General features: G+C 48.8%; 1 protein-coding gene and 1 non-coding gene across 2 annotated transcripts in view; both read right to left on the reverse strand.

The window, feature by feature from the left end:
• PBX4 (PBX homeobox 4) overlaps nucleotides 1-18781 on the reverse strand; it is a 47388-nt gene that overhangs the window by 9214 nt on the left and 19393 nt on the right. The window contains 1 exon segment of the mRNA XM_060092194.1: nucleotides 17493-17566. Within this exon segment, the coding sequence (XP_059948177.1) occupies nucleotides 17493-17566 (74 nt within the window).
• On the reverse strand, nucleotides 4865-4937 carry TRNAG-CCC (transfer RNA glycine (anticodon CCC)). The gene has a single exon. It is a non-coding gene; the product is annotated as a tRNA-Gly (tRNA).

Below are 18781 nucleotides of genomic sequence, written 5' to 3' on the forward strand. Positions count from 1 at the left end.
AGAGGTGCCAGAGAAGATGAACTAACCCGAGAGATCTTTTTTTTTAATACATTTATTTATTTATTTATTTATGGCTGCGTTGGGTCTTCGTTGCTGTGCGCCGGCTTTCTCTAGTTGCGGCCAGCGGGGGCTACTCTTCGTTGCGGTGCGCGGTCTTCTCATTGCAGTGGCTTCTCTTGTTGCGGAGCACGGGCTCTAGGCGTGCGGGCTTCAGTAGTTGTGGCTCGCAGGCTCTAGAGCGCAGGTTCAGTAGTTGTGGCGTATGGGCTTAGTTGCTCCGCAGCCTGTGGGATCTTTCCGGGCCAGGGCTCGAACCCGTGTCCCCTGCATTGGCAGGCGGATTCTTAACCACTGTGCCACCAGGGAAGTCCCCCACGGAGAGACTTTAAGCAGAGAGACAAGATGATTGGCTTTACAACATGGAGAAGCCACCGCAGCTGGACTGAGAGGGTGATGTGCTCGAGGGCAGGACTGGACGGGCAGTGGACAGGCAGGGGAGGCAGTGGCAGGGAGCTACTGCTGTCCGAGGGGACGCAGGTCAGCTACAGGGCGGCCAGAGGGCGAGGCCCCAGAGCCTGTGACCACCAGATGTAGGCGTGGGAGAAAGGAAGAGGCTGTGACCACTCCCACATCTGCTCTGGAAGATGCCACTTTTTTCCCAAGCACAGCACACAAAGCAGCAGGCAGGCACATGAAAAAATGGCATCAGCCTGGTCCCTGACCCAGCTAAGCATGAACGTCCAGGTGGCTGCGAGGCAGCTGCTTACTGGGAGCTGGGGCTGAGCTGACCAGTTTGGGTGGGAAAGAGGTATTCATGAGTCATCGGCATGTGGTGTGTGGGAAATCTGTACATATCCACCTGTACCTGCAGCTACACCTTTGAGGAGGTCATGCCCCTGAATACTAGAAAACCAGCATTTCAAGAACAGGCAAAGGAGGAGACAGAAAGAGTTATCGGGTAGGTGGAGGAAAAACCAGAAGTAGTCACAGAGGGGTGAAAACATGGGCTTGGTCATTAGGGGAATGCTGTTAACCACTGCAAAAGCAGGGTAAGGTGGGGTACAGCCTGACTAGCAAGTTCCGGAGGAGCATGGGAGATAGGCAGTGCAGGGAAGAGGCTGCTGCAGGGGTTACATAGCGAGCTCAGGTCTGAGGAGGGTGGTCTTGCAGGACCTGTGTCTTCTTTGCTTTTTCAGTGACAGAAGAAACATCTGTGGCTACAGAGGAAAAGAGACTGGGGGGTGGTTCCTGATGGGAGGCAGTGAATGGAGAAGGAGGTAATGATATAGGATATCCATCTAGCTCTGACTTTCTGGAAAAACAAAGTTTAAAGTGTTTTCTTGGAAACAGGCTCTCAATACTATCAGCTACTAACTGACTCAAGTGCTCAAATAAAAATTGAGTTTAGGGAATTCCCTGGCGGTCCAGTGGTTAGGGCTCAGCGCTTTCACTGCTGTGGCCCGGGTTCAATCCCTGGTCGGGGAACTAAGATCCTGCAAGCTACAGGGTGCAGCCAAAAAAAAAAAAAAAAATTTGAGTTTAATCCTATCATATGGATATTTACTTATTAATCATGTGCCCCTTTCTTGTTCCGTATGTAACAGGTTAACCTTTTCTGTCAAAAACTCACCAGTGAAAATTGAAGGCGCTCAAGAGATATACTTGCAGGAATTTTCTTCACATGCAGGGACCTTTACCTCCTTACGTTTGGGGACCCTCAACTCACCCAAAGGAACCCTTGCCACTTAACTCAGTCCCACTGGGTTATAGTGTGGCTTTTTCTGAAAGAACTAAAGGAAAAGTGCCCCTTTTATCAGTTGCTGGCCTTCCAGTTCAGAGACGCAATTGTCTAACAACCTTACTTGGTCTTCAAGAAGCACCAGATGTAAACGCTGGGCACTCCTGGACAGAGTTGACCTGTGCTGCTTGATCCCTGTAAAGGCCCACACCCTCCTAACCATTCCTAACCCAGAGCAGATAATGTATGTCCTCCTCCCTCAGGCCCTCTGTTTGCAAATCCTATTGATTCAAACTCCATGATCAACCCACCATCCATCCCCTCCCTTAATGCCACTGCTGGAACCCTGCTGCGCTGACCCCTCTCCTGCCCTCCATGACCTGTGAGGAAACCCCTCCCCTCTGATCCACTGTGCACACCGGCAAGCCGACTACCTTCAAACACTGTGCTCATCATGCCAGGCTTTTGTTCAGAGACTTCAACCAGGGCCTGCATCCACCTAAATTAAAGCCTAGACTCTGACACCTCGTACTCAGGGCCTTTCGTGACAGCCTTCCAAACCCACCTTCGTGAACTTTCCCTCTGCTGGGCCCTTCATGGCCCTTTGCGGCACAGCAGATGCTCTGCGACCGTCTCAGGCTTACTCAGCAACTCGTCCCTGAGCACCCGTGGTTGCGGCTGGGGCTCAGGAGTGACCCGAGAGGGACACACAGCACCCCATCCCGCCCTAGAGGGCCCCCAGCACACCCTGACTCCCGGGCTGGAGAGGCCACCTCCACAGCTTCCATCACAGCTTCCGTCACTACAATTAGGGGCAGGAGTCGTCCAGGCTGAACATGCAGTGGTGGGGGCATGTGCACACCTGTGTGTGTTCATGCGTGTGTGACTCTGGGCTGCTCAGGGGTGCGTGGCAGTCTTTCATTCTTTTTTCTTGGCCGTGCCACGTGGCTTGTGGGATCTCAGTTCCCCGACCAGGGATTGAACCCGGGTCACAGCAGTGAAAGCACAGAATCCTAACCACTAGACCACTAGGGAACTCCCCTTTCGTTCTTTTATTTATCCAACAGTAAGCATCTGAGAGTCTATCACAAGCTAGGTGCCCAACCAGGTGCTGGAGATTTTTAAAAATACACTAAAAAAACACGGGACTTACTGTCCTCAAATGAAAGCTCTGAAATTACAAAGAGAACACCATTTTCTCATATCTCTTTACGGGGTATGTGTTGGTGTGGCCTTTTTTGGAGGGGAGGTTTGAAATGCCGATTAACACAGAAAAAGCACATATCCTTTGATCTTGATCAGAACTCTGTTCTGAGAATTTACCCTAGAGGAACACTGACCCCTGTAGATGCTGTATTTACAGGACACACACGACCACCCCGTAACTGTGAAAAATCAAAAACCGCCCAAATGCCCATGAATAAGGAGACAATATGCCTGTCATACCCCAGGCCCTGTGGTGTTAACAGTGCGTATGTTATGACCAGCATTCATGTGTTACAAGCTTTGTTTCTTTAAAGCTGTATATTTTTGCGAACGTATGTGTATGAGGAGAAGCAAAACTTAAAAAAAGTTACCCTGCGCCTTAGTCACCAGGACCGGTCCCAGCTGCGGACTCGGCCGTGCCGAGCACCTTTGCCTTCTGTCAGCGAGCGGCCCCTTGCATGCGGCCCTGCCTCTCCCTCAGCACCGTGCGTCTCTCTCCCAGCACACTGTCCACGCCTGATTATGGTCATTAGACACTCGTTACTATCAATTACAACAGGCTCATTTCCGGTCCCAGGGGTGCCCCTCAGCTCCCCCAGGGCCCTCGACTGGCAGGCGGGAGGCTTTGGAGACCAGGAGCTCAGCTCAGGGACACTGTCAATTGGAGACACTCAGAAGAGGTGGTGGGATCTAAAAGAGAGGCACTTCCCCCCAAACCACCAAATTTCCTTATGTTCCCAACTTACTGTGGGTAAAAAACTCCAGTAAACCAAACAAGGAAGTAAAATAAAATTATGAATATCAACACATTATGTTTTTTCTAAGAAACAATATGGAACTGCTATGGTCTGAATTGTGTCCCCCCAAATTCACATGTGGAACCCCCAATGTCTATGTGGAATAGGGCCTGTGAGGATGCAATTAAAGTCCAATGAGGGGCTTCCCTGGTGGCTCAGTGGTTAAGAATCCGCCTGCCAATGCAGGGGACACGGGCTCGATCCCAGGCCTGGGAAGATCCCACATGCCATGGAGTAACTAAGCCTGTGCACCACAACTGCTGAGCCTGCTCTCTAGAGCCTGCGAGCTGCAACTACTGAAGCCTGTGTCCCTAGACCCCATGCTCCGCAACGAGAGAAGCCACCGCAATGAGAAGCTCACGCACCGCAAGGAAGAGTAGCCCCTGCTCTCTGCAATGAGAGACAGCCTGCGCATAGCAACAAAGACCCAACACAGCCAAAAAAAAAAAAAAAAAAGTTCAGTGAGGTCATAGGAGTGGGGCCCTAATCCATAAGACTGTGGCCTTCTAAGCAGAGGAAGAGAGACCTCTTCCTTATTCCATTCCCCTTGTGAGGACACAGCAAGAAGGCATCTATCTGGAAGCTAGGAAAAGAGCCCTTACTCGGAACTGAACCAGCCCCAGAAAATAGTAAACCAATGAGCAGCTGTGTTCCAATAAAACTTTATTTACCAACACTGTAGTCTGCAACCCTGCTCCACAGTATGCGTGTCACAGAGCCTAACATGGGTCTGAGGAAGAACCTACATGCATGCAGGTCCGGGTAGGTGAGCACACCTCCGAATCACTGCCTTCAGGTCCCCCCTTTCCTTGGAATCCCCTCTGGACCCTGCCCCTTCTCTTGACAGTTTTCCTTCTGTGGGTACAGTATGAAGGATGAGATTTTAGCTTGTTTTGTTCAGTCCTAATCTAGATCAGGACTCCTTGAAAGGTGGTGTCTGGTTTGCCCTCCGTCTATGGAAAGGCCAACACAGACAGAGCGGTTGCACATAGAAACCTTTATAGCAATGTGACAGAGTAATTTCATGTCTGTTGAGTCTAATGAGACTTTTGGGCTTTTTATTTGGCTGCTCCGTGTCTTAGTTGTGGCATGTGGGCTCTTAGTTGTGGCACGTGAGATCTAGTTCCCTGACCAGGGATTGAACCTGGGCCCCCTGCATTGGGAGCACAGAGTCTTAACCACTGGACCACCAGGGAAGTCCTGGGCTTATTCTTTTGTATGCCTGCTTCATCTTTCCTTTCCTTTTCCTAGTTCATCTTGCTTGTATTTCGCACTGGTACTGGGCGGTGGTGAGCCGAAACCCTGTGGCCTGAGCAGACTGTGGCTGGGTCACTGCCGGAGGCTGTGGGTATGTCCCGGAGATGCCCGGGCCCCAGGTGCGAGCTCTGGGTGTGGGACAGTCCAGAAGTGACCCTCCTGACACATTTGTAGGATGCCTGCCTCCCTGGGCATCACTACAGTCATCAGTCATGGGACGGAGACGGTGCTGCCCCCTGGAAAGAGCCTGTGAGAGTCCTGAGTTCCAGAGATGAGATGCTGAGGGAAAGCCCTGTGCACAGGAAAAAGGCTCACTGCAGGCGCTCCCATCGAGCGGACACAGAGATGCTAAGTGAGGAGGAGGGGGCCAGGACCGGGTTGTAAGGGAAGAGCAATCCATTCTCATGGGAAGATCTATTTAGTGAGGAAGCAAGGCCCCTGAAACCCCGAGGACGCCAGCTTGGTGGCATCACAAATGTGGCAGGAACCCAGGCTGTGGGTGCTTCCCTCACAGAGAAGGCAGCCCAGGTTCCCCAGCCCAGGAGTGAACACCTTAGCCGAGGCAACAGCATGGCAACATACCCCCAGAGACCCACCTGCCCGCCCGCCCACCTCACCTCTACCCAGGGCCCTGAGGGCCACATCTGTCTCTCTACGGCTGTGTGGAACAACCCTCTTCCCTAGGGACCGTCGCTGTCTTGTTCACTGCCTTGACTCTGGTTCCTGGAACGTGCCTGGCCTCACAGAATCATGGCCCAGAAATAGGAACTTGTGCTAAGAAACCTCTCCTCAAAGGCCACCAGGACATTTTATGGACCAGTGCTACCAGGCCCTCAAGGAAGAGAGAGCCCCTTTCTGCAACAAACTGTTTCAGAGAAGAGACACGGGAAAAGCCACCCACTCACCAGACGGAGAACTCAGAGCAGGACTTCATGGGGAAGTCACAGCCCAGCACATTCATGACCAGAGCCGAAACGGCAAAACAAATGACCAGCAACCCGAAGTCAACAGCATCTGTGTGCGTGTACATGCACAAACATATGAATCATAACCAAGAAGATTTATCTCTGAACATAGGTGCTTCCAAAATCTGTCAGTAAAAATCATCAACGCCAATGAAAACCAGTGTAAATGAATGTAAATGAAAACCTATCAACATAGAGCATCACAGTAACCACAAGGAGAAAAACTATAGCTCAAAGGATGCAGAAAGAAACAAAACTGAATGGGGCTTCCCTGGTGGCACAGTGGTTGAGAATCTGCCTGCTAATGCAGGGGACATGGGTTTGAGCCCTGGTCTGGGAAGATCCCACATGCCGTGGAGCAACTAGGCCCGTGAGCCACAGCTACTGAGCCTGCGCGTCTGGAGCCTGTGCTCCGCAACAAGAGAGGCCGCGATAGTGAGAGGCCCGCGCACCGCGATGAAGAGTGGCCCCCGCTTGCCACAACTAGAGAAAGCCCTCACACAGAAACGAAGACCCAGCATAGCCAAAATAAATTAAAAAAAAAAAAAAGAAACAAACTCATTCAAACAACACCCATTAATGATAAAAACCCTTAGCAAACCAGGAACAGAAAGAACCCTCCTTAACCTGACAAGAGGCATCTCCCTAAACCACACACACACTTGGACTTACTGGGGACCCTTTAGAGGCACTGCTTCGAGTACGACATGGGCAGGCTCTGTCCTGTAGGTGTTGGTCGAGCGGATGGGACCAGGGCCCGGGAAGGGACAGACGGGCAAGGTAAAGAGGGGTGATGTCACCCACTTGCAGGTTGAAGGGCATTCTTGTGTGACTGGAGTCACCCGGGGATCACCAATGTCACCGACAACTCCCCCCCTCCCCCTCCCCCTCCCCCTTGCCCCTAAATTGGCCTCCACGTGGGGTTGGTGTTGAGCAATGGCATTCTGACCAGCTGGCCACCCGCACTGTCAAGGGCCCTTTATTTTTTTTTTTTACTTTATTTTTTTATTATTTTTTTTGTGGTACGTGGGCCTCTCACTGTTGTGGCCTCTCCCATTGCAGAGCACAGGCTCTGGACGCGAAGGCTCAGCGGCCATGGCTCACGGGCCCAGCTGCTCCGCGGCACGTGGGATCTTCCCGGACCGGGGCACGAACCCGTGTCCCCTGCATCGGCAGGTGGACTCTCAACCACTGCGCCACCAGGGAAGCCTGTCAAGGGCCCTTTAAATGCTTGTTTCCGGGGGATAACTTGGAACACAGCTTGTTGGTGTGGAGAACTGCCTGCATTTACCTTTGAGACAACGTCCCCCAGGTCAGTTCTTTAAGCAACATTCTAGATGAAGCCATGTTTTAAGTCACTGGACTTTCTCGGTCCCACAGGACTTTACAAGGAATATCCCTTTAGCAAACTCTCATTGGTTTCTGAAATCACAGCTGACATGCATATTAGATATTCATCAGACGGCGGAAGTATAACACTAGACAAATTCCTATCAATTCTAATTAATCCTTAATTAAAATACATCACAACCTAAGTGCTGAAACCTCAACCAAGTATGCAGATTAATTCTTGTTTCAATATACTTTTGCATTTGTTAATTTAAGGCCTGCGATTCTGTCATAAACTACTTTATGAACTGCTGATGCTCAGGAAAAACGGCATGCAGTTTGCCTAGGTTTGTTTTCCTGTGGCAACAGGGCAAAAGGAAAAGACAGCAAAATGCTGTAACAGAAAATGCAGCCAAGTAAAACGTCTAGAAAATTAGTCCACGCTCTCTTGTGAGGCTTTGGGAATATTTAAGAGCAACATTTAAGAAAAACAGCACTTATGGATGGCTTCTGTCTACATTAAACAATCTTATTTCTCATCCAAAGAAATGCTTTAATTTCAACTGAACAATATCTAGAAGCTTCTGAAGCTGGGCTACCGTCACCCAAAGGTACGACCTTTATTTTGCCGAGTCCTGCACAGGGAGTTGACCAGACCAGCAACACGCACAACCATGTCCTACCCATTCCCAGGCTGGAAATCAGACTTTTAGGCCTGCCAAGGCCCTAGCTTCCCTAAGAGGGATTAGACACTTTCACACCATCACCAAGTTTACTGATAGCTACTGTATGCCAAGCCCATAACAGAGTTGGGACACTCTGCAGGCACGCCTGTGCTTTTGTGGGTAACAGATGCTGCATGAAATTAACACATAGGATAATTTCAGTGGATGGTTAAGCCCTAAGAAGAAACCTGAATAGGGTAACAGATGCTGCAAGAAAGTGCTGCTTCACAAGAATCTGTGTACTAAGGCCTTAAGCTATGGGCCCCCAACTGAAATCCTTCAGTCCTTGATTGGTTTTTATAACAGCTTTATTGAGAAATAATTCATGTGACGTACAACTCACCCATTTCCAGTGAAATAACTCAGTGGTTTTCAGTACATTCACCAGGTTGTGCGACTACCACCTAACTTTTTCACAACCTCAGAAAGAGACCCCATCCCTGTTAGCAGTCACTCCCCACTCCCCACCCCAGCCCCTGGCAACTGCTAATCTCTTTCTCCCTCTCCTGGACATTTCACATAAATGGAACCACACACTATTGTGGACTTTTGTGTCTGGCTTCTTTTACTCAGAATAAAGGTGTTTTTTTTTAAATTGAACTATAGCTGATTTACAATGTTTCAGGTATACAGCAAAGTGATTCAGTTTATCTATATCTGTATCTATATCTTTTTCAGATTCTTTTGCATTATAGGTTATTACAAGATATTGAATATAGTTCCCTGTGCTATACAGTAGGGCCTTATTGTTAGCATAAAGTTTTTCTTTTTCTTTTAAAATATTTATTTATTTATTTATTTTTGGCTGCGTTGGGTCTTTGTTGCTGCGCATGGGCTTCCTCTAGTTGCGATGAGTGGGTGGCTACTCTTTGTTGCAGTGCACAGGCTTCTCACTGCTGTGGCTTCTCTTGCTGAGGAGCACGGGCTCTAGGCGTGCGGGCTTCAGTAGTTGTGGCACACAGGCTCAGTAGCTGTGGCTCGCGGGTTTAGTTGCTCCGCAGCGTGTGGGATCTTCCAGGACCAGGGCTCGAACCCGTGTCCTCTGCATTGGCAGGCGGATTCTTAACCACTGCACCACCAGGGAAGCCCTAGCATAAAGTTTTTAAGGTTCATCCATGTTGTAGCTTGTGTCAGAAAACTTCATTCCTTTTTATGGCTAAACAACAGTCCATTGTACAGATGGAGCACATCTTGTTTCCCTAGTCATCATCATGGACATTAGATTTTTTTCATAATCCTTGATTTTTCTATTTGGCTATACTAATCCACCTGTCTGTCCAATAGAACTTTCCCAATGATGGAATGTTCTAGATCTGTACTAATATGGGAGCCACTAGCTACATGTGGCTACTGAGCACTTGAGATGTGGCTAGTGTGGCTGAAGAACGCCTCATTTAATTATACTTGATTACAGTCAATAGCTGCAGAGGAGCTATGTAGGCTGATCAGAATCGGAGGCTTGATTCATGAGTCACCCGGAGCCTGTGGAGCCGAGAAAGGACACTCCAAGCAACCTGAAAAATAACCTCCCAGCTCTAGGACATCCGCCCCCTGCACGGCCACAGCGAAATACCGCACAGGGGTCTCAGCCCCAGGGCCAGCCAAACACAAAAGAGATCTGAATTCTGGACGAAGTCACACATTGGCCCGAAGGGTAGTCGTTGGACAGACCCAACCAGAAAGCTGAAGCTACTGATCAAGATGTTGCAATTGCAACAGACCTGAGTGGCAGAGGAGGAAGGGAAACAGAGGTAAAAAAAAACCCGCTGGATTACTTATGCCTGAGAGCTCCCAGCCAGGCCCAGGAACAGTGGTGAGCAAAGAGAAGGGCGGTCCTTTGTGTGAGAGTTATTACATCCACTTCCCCCACGGCAGCTGCCCGTGCTCCTTGGCCCGAGAGCGAGGCTGGTGGGGCTGGGACTTCTCGCTCCTCAGAGACAAAGCGAACCCAGGACTGACCAAAGTGAGGCACAGATGCGTACTTGAGGCCAGCACAGGGGACAGTCGCGGTTTGGAGAAGACGGAGCAGGTCCCTCGATGTGAACTTCCCAGGACGCTTGGCAGCTCTTCAACGGGCTGCCCACCTGCAATCCAAGATCCAAAGGTCTTTACGCAAGTTGGCATTCAAGCGAATTTGGAGGCAAAGCCTGACCCACACCCGTGTGTGCGACCGTTCCTGCTCTGAGGCCAAGTCACTGAACGCAAGGCCCTGCCTCAGTTCTTGTCAACACCACATACGTAAAACCTAAACAGTTCTGAGGTCTGTAATGCACCCAGCCCCAGGGGTTTCAGGAAAGGGACTGGGCCAGTATTGGGTCCTCCCAGCTAAATTCAAAGCTGTCTAAAAAGGGTTTATTTGTTCTCCTCAGGACAGCTCCTCCAGATACCAAGAAGGATGGCTGTTGCAAGGGAAGGATTTGGGAAGGGGGTGCACTCCTAGGGTACCCTTGGCCTTCAGAGACTGCGGCAGGCAGGACCACCCAGACAGCACACAGAGGAGAGCACAGGCGGAGGGCCTGCGTATCGACCCTGGAAGATGCACCCGTGTCCTTCCCACAGGCCGGAGGAGGCATCGGAGGGCAATTCCTGGAACTCGTGGGGGTAGTGCTTCCAGGAACATTTGAAAGCACGGTTGACATGGAGGATGGCTTTCTTTTCAGGATGATACGAATGATAAGCCTTGGGTTCTAAGTCAGGCCCCAGACACTCAGTCTTCCTGAACCCTGTAAGCTGTACAGGATAAAAAGGATTTCACTTAATAGGTATCAGTCACCAGAAACAGTTCTTCATTCAACAAAAATATAAGGTGTGTACACTGTGTGTCAGGTACCAGGGCAGTCCTAGGACACGGCTCGTCCTAGACCCTGCACTCACCGTTGGAGACAGATTGCAGAGGCCAGGAGCCATCATGGGTGCAGTGTGAGCAGCAGATGCACAGACAGTGCCAGGGGCCTGTGGGTACAGAGTTCCCTCCCTGAGCCAGAAAAGGGTGTGGAGGGGCAGCACGCAGCCTGGCTGTGGGTTACTGGGGTGCAACCCTCTCTCCGGAGCTTCACTCTGCTCATCTGTAAAACAGGAGTGAAGTAAATGTCTGTCCCGGGCCACTGGAAGTTTGGGGTAATGATGCCAGGACTTGCGGAGCTCTCTGGCTGTGGTCCACGCTCCATCAATACCTACTGGGCTTTTAAACACTCCGTGCAGGTTTAGTGTTTACCCTAAAGGTCTGTCGCAGACATTAGCTAGAGGGAAATGTGAGAAACATGGGTTAAATCAAGAAGCCAACGTGCCATCTCCCAGTGTGGGCACCCCAGGAGGCTCAGCCTGCAAGACCGCTCATCGGGCAGAGGCTCATGGGAACCCAGTGCAGGATCATGACCCTAAATAGTTTTCTTTGGTCCAAGACTTGGTCATTCCTGGTCATGGGGTTGGGGGAAGCTGAGGCAGCACTGAGATCTCAGTTACTTTCCTCGTGGCCCATCCTGGAGACTGTAAGGCCTGCGGCCTATGTGCTGGAAACACAGTGCTTCCATGACTGCACTTCCGACTGATATGAAAAGACACCTGGCCACACTGAAATTGACGTTTAGGCAGCTCTCGGCAATTGTGATGGTGCTTTTCAAGGCTGAGTGGTGCTGCTCCATCCCCGTGCTGCCACGCAGCCAAATGTACCAGGCACCCCGATGTTTGAGCCAATCAGTGGAAAGGAAGCATGCTTTTCTGAAGAAATGCCCAGATCTGATGCATGGCCTATGCTCTGAGCCCTACAGCTGCCTTGGGATTCAGCCTGGGTGGAGTCAGAAGCCCTGAGTGTGGCCCTTGCCACCTGGGAGGATGGGACAGGGCAGCGGCGTGGGCTGAAACGGACACCTCAGCCTGTCCTGATGGCAGTAGGTCTCAAGCCTTTCATTTTCTCCTGAAACTGCTGAGTTTGAAGCTGACTGACAGCTGTGTTCACATATGGACATACAGAATCAGATGAAGCAAAAGGAGAAGTGCCCAGACAGCGCACCCCCACAGCTCTCAAGAAGCAGTTTCCCCACCAGTCCCAGCATCATCTCACTAATGGGGAAAAGGTCATCAAGAATACAGCTTCCTGAGACAACAGCTGATTAAACTACTTTGAAAAACTGCTTTTTATTACTACTAAATTCCTTACTTTGCATAGCTAAGTTGTCAATAAAAACCTCAAGGGCCCACACATCCGAGGAGCTCTGATGACAGAGCCAACTGCTGAGGGCAGTGGGGACGCCTCACAAAGGGCTGTTTTTTTCCCCCTGGGGACAGGTGGGAGCTGGCAGGGGGACAACACACCTCAGAGAGAGGCACCAACGCTGGAAGATTTTTATGACGGGGATCAACATCATACAGTTCAACGGTCCTGAGGAGCATGTGACTGTAGCCAATGTCTCCAGGGGATGGACACACACTGGCGTGTCCCCCGTGGGCAGTTTCTTCCAGCTCACAGGACTCTCGGGTTCAGTGGTAGGAACGCTGCTTATCTGGTTCACACAGAGCACTGAAGGGAGTGCTGCGAGGGGTCAAGGGCAAACTTGTTTAAACCCCCCAAAAGCCCAAACTTGTTTACTAGAAGTCATAATATCTGCCCCCCATAATTTAAATAAGGAACAGACAAGACGGGCCATTAGACATTCAAACACCTGTGAGGAGCACCTGAGCAGGAGCTGAATGTGGGACCTACAGGGCAAGGGGCCATCCACAGAGGGTGACCTGGCTCTGGGCGTTGGAGCCTAAGGGAAGTGAGGAGGGCAGCCAGTGGGAGCTGGTGGGGGAGCCGGGTCAGGGGCTGAGGTGGCGAAAAGGGATGCACGTGAGGGAGGAGGATGGGATGCATGTGAGGGGGGGAGGGAACGACTGATTAAATAAGTAAAAGTACTGAGGATGATGGGAGCAGGGTTCTTATTGTCAGAGAAAGGAGTTACCAATCTAGAGAGAGAGAAAAATAGAATGAACTCTGTGGTGCTGAACCAGAATTAAAGACACCTGAAAATGAGGGAATTCCCTGGCAGCCCAGTGGTTAGGACTCGGCCCGTTCACTGCCGGCGTCCGGGTTCGATCACTGGTCGGGGAACTAAGATCCCACAAGCTGCCCGGTGCAGCCAAAAAAAAAAAAAAAAGATACTGAAATGAACTCATGGTTTTCAATATATGCAGATACAGTAAAAATAGACATGAATGAGTGTGTGTACACATATATACACATCACCCACAAATACTCTTGAGCTTTGTGCCCTGAGAGTGACCAGAGCAGTACCACCTCAGTAGTAACAAGCATACCCAGGACCAAGATCTACTCTAAGTGGACCCAGGGCTCCTGGAGAAATGGCTGATTCCGGCCTGGCAGGAGAGGGGAGAATATGAGCCTGGAACATGTTATGGCAGCAAGGAAGGGAATGCTCAAAGGCTGATGGAGACATGTCAGAAGGACATGAGCCAGCTTCAAGGGTCTCACACTAGCCAATTCTGGGACTATTTGAGCATCGAAATGAGTGATAATAGTAACTGTGATAAAATAAGACTCCATGAATCTACCCTGACACAAAATACGAAAATGAATAAAAGGGAAATTGAGGGATAGTCTCAGAGTACCTCCTACAGAATACTTATTACAAAGGGAAAAGGAGCAACTTTAAAAAGGAGAAGTCTGGCAGACACTATCTCGCTTGAGTGATCAAAGTTAAAGTCATCAATAGGGGACAGAGCAACTGTGGGCACCACTGAGCAGCCTCTGTGTGAGAAGAGGCGTTGCTTCATCTTGAGGATGTGTAGCAGAAATCTAATCATGAGGAAACCCCAGATAAACCCAGGTGGAGGGACTTGCCTGTGATCTTCCAGATGGTCGAGGTCATGAAAGTCAAGGAAAGACAGGGGCTTGTCACAGATGAAACAAGACCAAAGAGATGTGATAACTAAACGCAACAAGATTTTGACCTTTTTGTCCTTTTCTATAAAGGACATTATTGGGACAACTGGCAGAGCCTGAATGAGATCTGCGGATTCCATGGTGGGTGGGGTATCAGTGTTCCCTTCCTGACCGTGACAGTTGTCTTGTGGGTAAAAAGGAGACTGTCCCTGTTTGTTGGAAACGCACTCAAGTGTGCAGGGGTCATGGGGCATCGTGGCAGCAACTTACTCTCCAATAGTTCAGGGAGAAAATGTATTTGCCTGTTCTTGGATCATTTATGTGAATCTGTGATTGTTTCAAAATAAAAAGTTAAACACACACAAACAAACCTATGAGAACAAACATAGACCATTCAAACTACAGTGACTTTGTAAACCAAATGGGATATAAGCTTTTGGGTTACAGAGTGCATAGAGGGTAAAAGAATTAGAACAGAAATATACCACATGCTGGCTCTTATGAAAAAGGAAAGTGGTGGTAAAGATAACAGATAAAATGTTGACTTCTACCTGGGTTAAGGAGTGACACCATGAAGATCCACAATGAGATATTCCTTTGAACTAATATGATTCCCCAAATCTGCTGTCATCAAACAAAGAGTCTTTCAAATACAAACAAGTGTAAAAGGATATCATGTCCACTACAATGGGATACCACTTCGCACCCACTAGGATGGCTATTATAAAAACAAAACAAAACAGACGCAGAAAATAACAAGTGTTGAAGAAGATGTGGAGAAACTGGAACCCTTGTGCACTGCTGGTTAGAATGTAAAACGGTGTAGCTGCTGTGGAAAACAGTCTGGTCTGGCAGTTCTTAAATATACAATTACCATGTGATCCAGCAATTCCACTCTTGCGTATATACCCCAAATAACTGAAAGCAAGGTCTCAAACAGATATTTGCGCAGATATTAGCATCATTATTCACAACAGCCAAAAGGTGGAAACAACCAAATGTCCCACAGTGAATGGATAAACAAAGTGTGGTCCATCTATATGATGGAATATTATTCAGCCATAAAAAGAAGCAAATTCTGACGCATGCTACAACATGGGTGAACCTTGAAAACATTATGCTAAGTGAAATAAGCCAGTCACAAATGGACAAATATTGTATAATTCCACTTATATGAGGTACTTAGAGCAGTCAAATTCATAAAGACAGAAAGTAGGATGGTGGTTACCAGAGGCCAGGGGAGTGGGGAATGGGGAGTTAGTGTTTAATGAGTAAGGTTTCAGTTTAGGAAGATGAAAAAGTTCTGGAGATGGATGGTGGTGACGGTTGCACAATGACGTAAATGTACTTAATGGCACTGAACTGTACACTTAAAAATGGTAAAGTGGTAAATTTTATGTTATGTATGTTTTATCACAATAAAAAATGTTCCAACTGTGTGTGGGGGGGAATATCACGTCCTTACAGCATTTGGGTGAAACAAATGTAGGTTTAAAATTGAATTTGTCTTTCAGTCACCAGATAACTACTGGAGGCTGGCACCACACCCATAGCCTTATATGTAAGAACTCACACAGTCTTCAATAGCCGTGAGCTAAGTGTTGTCACTGTCCCCCAGTCACAGAGAAGGACTGGGGACAGAGAAAGTTTCAGTCACATGCCAGGGTCATGGAGCCAGAGGTAAAGCGGAATTCAAACCCTTTCACTACTCTCTGCCACCATCCATGTCAAGTACACGTCAATCTTACACCAAAACTGTGTTCAGAAAGAAACATACTTTTGTACCACATACGTGCTTTCCACAAGCCCCAGCATAACTCAAGTGCTATGCTCCAAAGTGACACACAACATTCAAATAATTGATCTCAAGAGACCAACTCACTCTGGACTTCCCTGGTGGAGCAGTGGTTAAGGATCCGCCTGTCAATGCAGGGAACACGGGTTTGATCCCTGGTCCGGGAAGATCCCACATGCCGCGGGGCAACTAAGCCCGTGAGCCACAACTACTGAGCCTGCGTGCCACAACTACTGAAGCCCTTGTGCCTAGAGCCCGTGCTCCACATCAAGAGAAGCCACTGTAATGAGAAGCCGGCACACCACAGTGAACAGTAGCCCCTGCTCACTGCAACTAGAGAAAGCCCGCGCACAGCAACAAAGACCCAACACAGCCAAAAAAAAAAAAAGGGAGACACCAACTCACTCTAAGAAATCAAGTGACAACCTTTCTCTGATGATTTTGGTTTAAATGATGTCTTCACCATATTTGTGGCTTCTTTTGTAAACCATCTTCAAATTGCTATTAACCTTGACCAAGTGATCAAGGTCAGCGGTCCTATCAGTGATAGGACTTACTGACAGCACACACCTCCGACACGATGCACTGAGAAGGACACAACGTTGCTTCTGTGCGATTCCTGCCACAGATGCACAACCTCAGTCTAACTATGAAGAAACAACGGACGAACCACACTGAGGGACTCTATAAAATAACTGAGCAGGTCTCAGCAAAAGTATGAAAGCCATGGATGATGAGGAACAATGGAGGAAACTTCACATATTGGTGGTGACTAAGGAGACACGATGACTAAAGGCAGTGTGGGATCCTGGACCAGAAAAAGGGCATTTAGGACACAACCTGGGGAAATTCAAATAGGACCTGTTGCTCAGTTACAGAGCATTGTACCAACATCAATTTCCTGGTTTAATCACTGCACTATGGTTCTGAAGGTGTTGCCATTAGAAGAAGCTGGGAGAAGGGTATACTCTCTGTACTAATTTTTTTCCTTCTTTTTAAATAATTAATTAATTAAGTTTTGGCTGCGTTGGGTCTTTGTTGCTGCACGTGGGCTTTCTCTAGTTGCGGCGAGCGGGGGCTACTCTTCATTACGGTGCACGGGCTTCTCATTGCGGTGGCTTCTCTTGTTGTGGAGCATGGGCTCTAGGCACGAGGGCTTCAGTAGTTGTGGCTCGTGGGCTCTAGAGCTCAAGCTCAGTAGTTGTGGTGCACGGGCTGAGTCGCTCCGCGGCATGCGGGATCTTCCCAGACCAGGGATCGAACCCGTGTCCCCTGCATTGGCAGGCGGATTCTTACCCACTGCGCCACCAGGGAAGTCCTCTCTGTACTAGTTTTTCAACTTTTTTGCAAGTCTAAATTAATTCAAAATGAAAAGATTTTCCCTTTTTTTTTTTTAACAAAAGAATTTGCAGTGGCAGAAGCTTCCACGGAGATTACTTTGGATGCTTAAAACAAACAAAACAAAATTATGATTCTACTTTCCTAATTCTGTCATCTCAGATCCTTTTGTAAAACAACCGAATGCCACAATGCCCCTGAGGTCTTGCACCTGGAATGCAGCTGCTTGTTACTCACTGGCAACAGTATTTCTCTAGTTACAAACTGCAAAATAAATGAGTGTGATACACTGGAAAGCAGGGCTCTGACAAAGCAGAAATGAATCAACTGAACCATCGCTGCCAGAGAGGGATGTGATGAGCAAGATGGCCCACGACGCACGTTAGGGCTGAGCTAGGACCAGAGGTGCGAGGTTGTTGTGATCCTGGTGCCACACAAGAAGTGTCTTCTCAGCGACGTACCTGTCTTTCCCTTGATCTCACAGAGCACACTGAAGACAGCAGGCTTCATCTGATGACGATTCAGAGCACGCTTTCTGAAAGAGAGGTGACAGAGGAGCAGGTGAGAAGAGAAGAGTCATTCTGTGCACGAGAGTAATGATCCTCTATGCTGGGTCTGCCGGGTCTGTTGAAAAACCCTCTTATGAAAGGACAGAACCATAGCATTTCAAATGAATTCAATTTGTACCAAATTCAAACAGAGTAATATTCAAATATTCAAAACATTTCTCTTTAAACACTGCAAATGTAAATAATGCAAATAACTCATAAAGAACTATGAAATCTCAAGGTCCAATAATTTGAAAGCAGTGTTCACACTATTGCCCTAGAGTAGCACTTTAATGCATAAGCAGAAACCCCAGCCATCCTATCCCAGTGTCCTGCAACATTAACTTAGCAAGGACTTCCCTGGTGGCAGAGTGGTTAAGAATCCCCCTGCCAATGCAAGGGACATGGGTTCGAGTCCTGGTCTGGGAAGATCCCACATGCCGCGGAGCAACTAAGCCCGTGAGCCACAACTACTGAAGCCCGCGTGCCTAGAGCCCGTGCTCCACAACGAGAAGCCACTGCAGTGAGAAGCCCGTGCACCGCAATGAAGGGTAGCCCCTGCTCGCCGCAGCTAGGGAAAGCCCATGTGCAGCAACGAAGACCCAATGTGGCGATAAATAAATAAGAAAAATATTTTTTTTTAAAAAGAAAAAACCCCATTAACTTAGCAGGTGGTTACTGAGCAGCTTCTAAGTGCCACACACCACTCTAGTGTCACAGAGACACAGACAAATGAGGTCCCTACCCACATGGCAGGAAGGAGAAAGTGAGACACCACACGACACCACACACACACATGCAAACACACACATATACACCATCGGCAGTGGCAGTTGCTTTGTGGTGACTTAAACTAGAGTGATAACTAGAAGGCTTATTAGCGTTTGCATGTCTCTAAGGTGGCATCAAAGCTGAGATCGGAATAACAAGGAGAAGTCAGGCAGGAAGAGATCTGAAGAGAGTAAATATTTAGGCAGAGGAAGCAGCCAGTGCAAAGGCCCTGAGTGAGAACACCCTTGTTTTGTTTTGTTTTTTTGCCGCGCCGCACAGCACGTGGGATCTTAGTTCCCTGACCAGGGATTGAATCCTCACCCCCTGCAGTGGAAGTGCAGAGTTGTAACCACTGGACCGCCAGGAAGTCCCTACTCTGGGCTTTTTAAGAGACCAGGATGTTGTAGAACAAGGGGTGAGGGAGAGAGGCA

Source organism: Mesoplodon densirostris, chromosome 3 (assembly GCF_025265405.1).
Source record: "Mesoplodon densirostris isolate mMesDen1 chromosome 3, mMesDen1 primary haplotype, whole genome shotgun sequence".
NCBI lineage: Eukaryota > Metazoa > Chordata > Mammalia > Artiodactyla > Ziphiidae > Mesoplodon > Mesoplodon densirostris.